This window comes from Onychomys torridus, chromosome 1, assembly GCF_903995425.1.
Source record: "Onychomys torridus chromosome 1, mOncTor1.1, whole genome shotgun sequence".
Taxonomy (NCBI): domain Eukaryota; kingdom Metazoa; phylum Chordata; class Mammalia; order Rodentia; family Cricetidae; genus Onychomys; species Onychomys torridus.
In genome coordinates this window covers 18106605-18111002 of record NC_050443.1, presented here as the reverse complement: position 1 = coordinate 18111002, position 4398 = coordinate 18106605, and the positions used below count along the sequence as shown (strand labels likewise).

The 4398-nt window shown below is 52.8% G+C and overlaps 1 protein-coding gene across 1 annotated transcript; it reads left to right on the top strand.

Moving 5' to 3' along the window:
• Positions 1-280: 280 nt before the first annotated feature.
• Positions 281-3964, top strand: Klk7 (kallikrein related peptidase 7). Its single transcript, XM_036176926.1, has 6 exons — positions 281-473; positions 930-1037; positions 1415-1561; positions 1658-1905; positions 2073-2209; positions 3809-3964. The coding sequence occupies exons 3-6, from the start codon at positions 1557-1559 to the stop codon at positions 3962-3964; spliced, it is 546 nt and encodes a 181-aa protein (XP_036032819.1). The 5' UTR covers positions 281-473; positions 930-1037; positions 1415-1556.
• The last annotated feature ends 434 nt before the right edge of the window (positions 3965-4398 follow it).

Here is a 4398-nt window from a genome sequence, read left to right as displayed (position 1 = left end):
GACAGGACTGGATCCAGCAGGCAGGAGCTCCATCACGTTGGTCGCAATCATGGTGAGGGGGCTGGGCCACCCTGAGAGAAAGTCAGAGCTAGAAAATTATTTTTGTAAGGCTCCAAACTGAATGCACCTCTGCCCTCTGCATCTGCTTGAATTCTGCTCCAGGGAGCGACCCCTTGACATGGTGGAGCTAGAATGTGCGGGGGTGGCTGTATGGGAGCCGCCCTGCCCGGCTGCAGTAAAGAGGGTGGAGGGAGAGATCTGTGGTATCTACCTCAGCTAGGGCTGCCTCGGGGATTTCAGACAACCCCAAACTCAAAGCCGAGGGAAGACACTCCGAGACAGCTCCACCTGTGCCCCGGGGTGCTGGAGGCGGTGCGGGGGCAGGGGTGGTATAAAAGGACCTGCCCTACAGAACGCTGAAGGCACTGGGCTCCTGACCCAGGACGGAGCCCGACCAAGTGAAACTCTCCCAGGTGAGAGACTTTCAACAGGGGATGTGCACAAACCGTCCTGGAGACTGAGCCTCCGGGACCTAGACAGGAGGCTCTGAGGGGCAAAGGGCCTGGGGATCCACCCATAGGATGGAAGGAGAGGAGCTTAGGTGTTGCCCAGGGAGAGGATCTAAAAGAGGAGAGCTTGAGTCTGAACCCCAGAGTCTAAGAGAGAAGGCTAGACTTTAGGATCTGAGGGAAGAAGGCTGGGGTCTGGACCTCTGGATCTAAGGGAGGAGGGCTGGGATTGGACTCTAGGGTCTGAGAGAGGAGATCTGGGGTCTGAACCCCAAGATCTGAGGGAAGAGGGCTCTGTCTAGATTTCTGAATCCCAGAGAGAGATAATCTGGGGCCTGGGCTCCTGGGTCCAAGGGAGGAGGGGTAGGCCTGTATCTTAGTGCCTCATCTCTCAATGTTTGTAGCTCTGGCAACATTTAGCTTTCTCATCTGGCAGCCCCTGAGCCACGGACACCATGGTGAGAGTCTGGCTCCCTCCCCTGCTAACTGTGCTGCTGGCCTTAGCCCTGGAAACCACTGGACAAGGAGGTGAGAGCTTGCCCAGTGTCCCCAACACCCTGAGACTGAATTTCCTCACCTAGATGGCTCCCCTGCACCACCTCCGACAGGAGGGCCGACCCAGTCACTGTGACCCTCTGTTGTCTCAATCAGACAGGCTCCATGGGGCCTCTGCAGACTCCAGCAGTCTGTGGCTATCAGTGATGACACGGTGGTGGGGGTTTTCTGAGTGGTCCCGTGTCTGTCCCTACCCCCTGCTCTCCCCTCCTCTGCATGATCCTCCATCTTGTCGTCGGTCTTTACTCCTGAGCCTTATAGAATCGTCTCTGACTCCTCGGTGCTGTGTGTCTCCCTCTGATGCTGGACACCCATGTGTGTCTGTGTCTCTGTCCAGACCAGGGTGAGAGAAATGGTGACAGAATTATAGATGGATACCCATGTGAAAGAGGCTCGCACCCATGGCAGGTGGCCCTGCTCAGAGGAGATCAGCTCCACTGTGGAGGAGTGCTGGTCAGTGAACGCTGGGTGCTCACTGCAGCCCACTGCAAAATGGGGTAGGTGCTGCAAGGCCTGGCATGGTGTGTCGGTTCTCTCTGGGTCCCTCTCTCTCCTCCCTCCCTCTCTCTCTGAGTGTCACCTCCTTCTCCCAGTCAGTACACTGTGCATCTGGGCAGTGATAAGATAGGAGATCACAGTGCCCAGAAGATCAAGGCTACAAGGTCATTCCGACACCCTGGCTACTCCACAAAGACCCATGTCAATGACATCATGCTTGTGAGGATGGATAAGCCGGCCAAGATGTCATCCAAAGTGCAGAAAGTCAACCTTACATCACAATGTGAACCCCCAGGGACATCTTGCACTGTCTCTGGATGGGGTACCACAACCAGCCCAGATGGTGAGACTGCCTGGGGGTAGGAATCCAGCCCAGCCCTCCTTCCTCAATCCCAGGAATCCAGATCCCTGTCCTTTTCCCTTTGATCCCTGATCCTGATCCAGCCCCTCAGCTTCCCCCCCCCCACCCAGTCCCTTCCATAGCACTAGCTGACACCCTCCTCCCCACAGTGACCTTCCCCTCAAACCTTATGTGCTCGGATGTGAAGCTCATCTCCTCCAAGGACTGCAAGAAGGTGTACAAGGACCTGCTGGGGAAAACCATGCTGTGCGCTGGCATTCCTGACTCTAAGACCAACACCTGCAATGTGAGCCCCCACTGCCCTGGCCCCCAGCTCCTGTCTGTCCACATCAGCATGGAGCTCCTTGTCCCAGCCTGTCCTGGCCATGACCCAGGTCCCACCTCCTTAGCCCTCTCACTTTCTGCTGGTCAACAACTGCAGTTCATGCATGGAATGAGCTAGATACAAGCCAGTAGTTTGGTGGAGCTGAGGAACATGGAGGGGGCGTGCAGGAATGTGAGTGAGCCTCCTACGTCTAGCCCAAACTTTACAGAAGCTTCGAAACTCAGTGACTGATATTATTTTATTTTTGCATTTTTGAGACAATCTTCCTCTGAGGCCCAGGCTGGTCTGGAACTCCCTCTATAGCCCAGGTTAGCCTGAAACGATGTGACCAAAGCTAACCTAGAACTGTATAGCCAAGGCTAATCTCAAATTCAAAGCAATATACCTGCCTCAGCTTCCCAAGGGCAGAGTTTGCAGGGTGAACAATACTCTAGGCTGGACATCCCTTGTTAAATTTTGTCTCTAAGATTTATTTTGAAATTGTTTATGTGAACGAATGTCTTGCCTGCATGTATGTAAGTATACTGCACATGTCCCTGGTGTCCAAAGGGGCCAGAAGTAGATGTCAGACACACACACACACACACACACACACACACACACACACACACACACACACACCGACGGTAGTTACAGGTGGTTGTGAGCCACCATGTGGTGCTGGGAACTGAACTTGGGTCCTCTGCAAGGGCAGTCAGTGCTGTTAACCACTGAGCCATCTCTCCAGCCCTCTGTTTTGTTTTTGAGACAATCTCATGTAGCCTGTCTGGTCTTGAACTCACTGTGTAGCTGAGGCAGGACTTGAACTCCTGATCTGAAGTGCTGGTGCCCAGTCTCCACTTGACTTTTAACTCATTTTTTTATGATGACCACTGGCCTTTTCTGCTTGATCCACATGCCTGACCATGGACCTGGTCGTGTGGCAAGAACAGATCTGTCCCACCTCCCCCGTCTCTTCTCAATTCGCCTGTCTTTGGACAACATTTTTCTGCCTCTTTCTTTTTAGCCCTAACTTTATTCTATTCCTTTCTCCTTCTGCTGTCTCTGGCCTGGTCTGGCTTCTGTCTCTGTCTCCCTTTCCTCTCCCCTTCTTCTGCTCTTTCAGTTGTCCCGTCTTCTCTCCTTGTCTGCCCTCCTTTTACTCTCTCATCTCCTTGCCTCCTCTCTCTGCTTTCTTCTTCCTCCTTCCCTCCCCTCCTCCTTCTCCCCTCTTCCCAGGCCAGGGCCAGCTACCTGGCAGCCCAAGGGGATACATGTCCAACCCTTAGGGATGATGCCTCTTCTCACCAGCTGTAGTAAATAGACTTCATCAGTAAGGAAATTATACTTGGATCCGGAAGTCCCACCTTTTCCTGCCGAGAGGCTTTCACGGAACTCAGGTTATCTCAGTGTTGGTATGAACTCCCGCTCTCCCACTGGTTCCCAAAGGTAGTGAGTCCATGCTCATTAGCCAGGGGTGAAGTTGATTCAGTTTGTCAGACAAATACTGAACGAGAGGGTATGTGAGAGTGGCCTGGGGGGTCCTCTGAAGCCAAAACTAACCTCCTCTCTTCCCCATAGGGTGACTCAGGGGGGCCCTTGGTGTGCAAAGGCACCCTTCAGGGTCTGGTATCCTGGGGGACCTACCCTTGTGGCCAGCCCAATGACCCGGGTGTCTACACACAAGTCTGCAAGTACCACCGGTGGTTACAGACCACCATGAAAACCTTTCGTTGATGGACCAGGAGTCAAGCTGGGAGCCCCAGGGACATGCTTCTAGAGTAAGGACACTTGTGGGAGCGCTCAAAGTCCTGCTGGCCTCACTTTTCCTCCAAGACATAGCGAAGCCTCAACACTACGCCAAGTTTATAAACCAAGCAGAACCCCAGAGACCTAAGAACCAATTAAGTCAAAAGACTACAAAACCCCATGGCTGTGGAAGATGCCAGAAGTCCAGCACTTTCAAGTGCAAGATTTAGGAATTCCTACAGTTCTTTATTGGAAAGTAGCTGGTAACTTCGAGACCTTCATCCATTGCCTTTGACTCAGGCCCTCCAATCCTAGAGCACTCTTAAAACAAAAAATAGAACCACGTTTGGATCTGTTACATTGCTTATTGTAAGGAGAATAGGAATGAAAGCTGTTAATGTGTTCCAAGGTTTTGAATATTT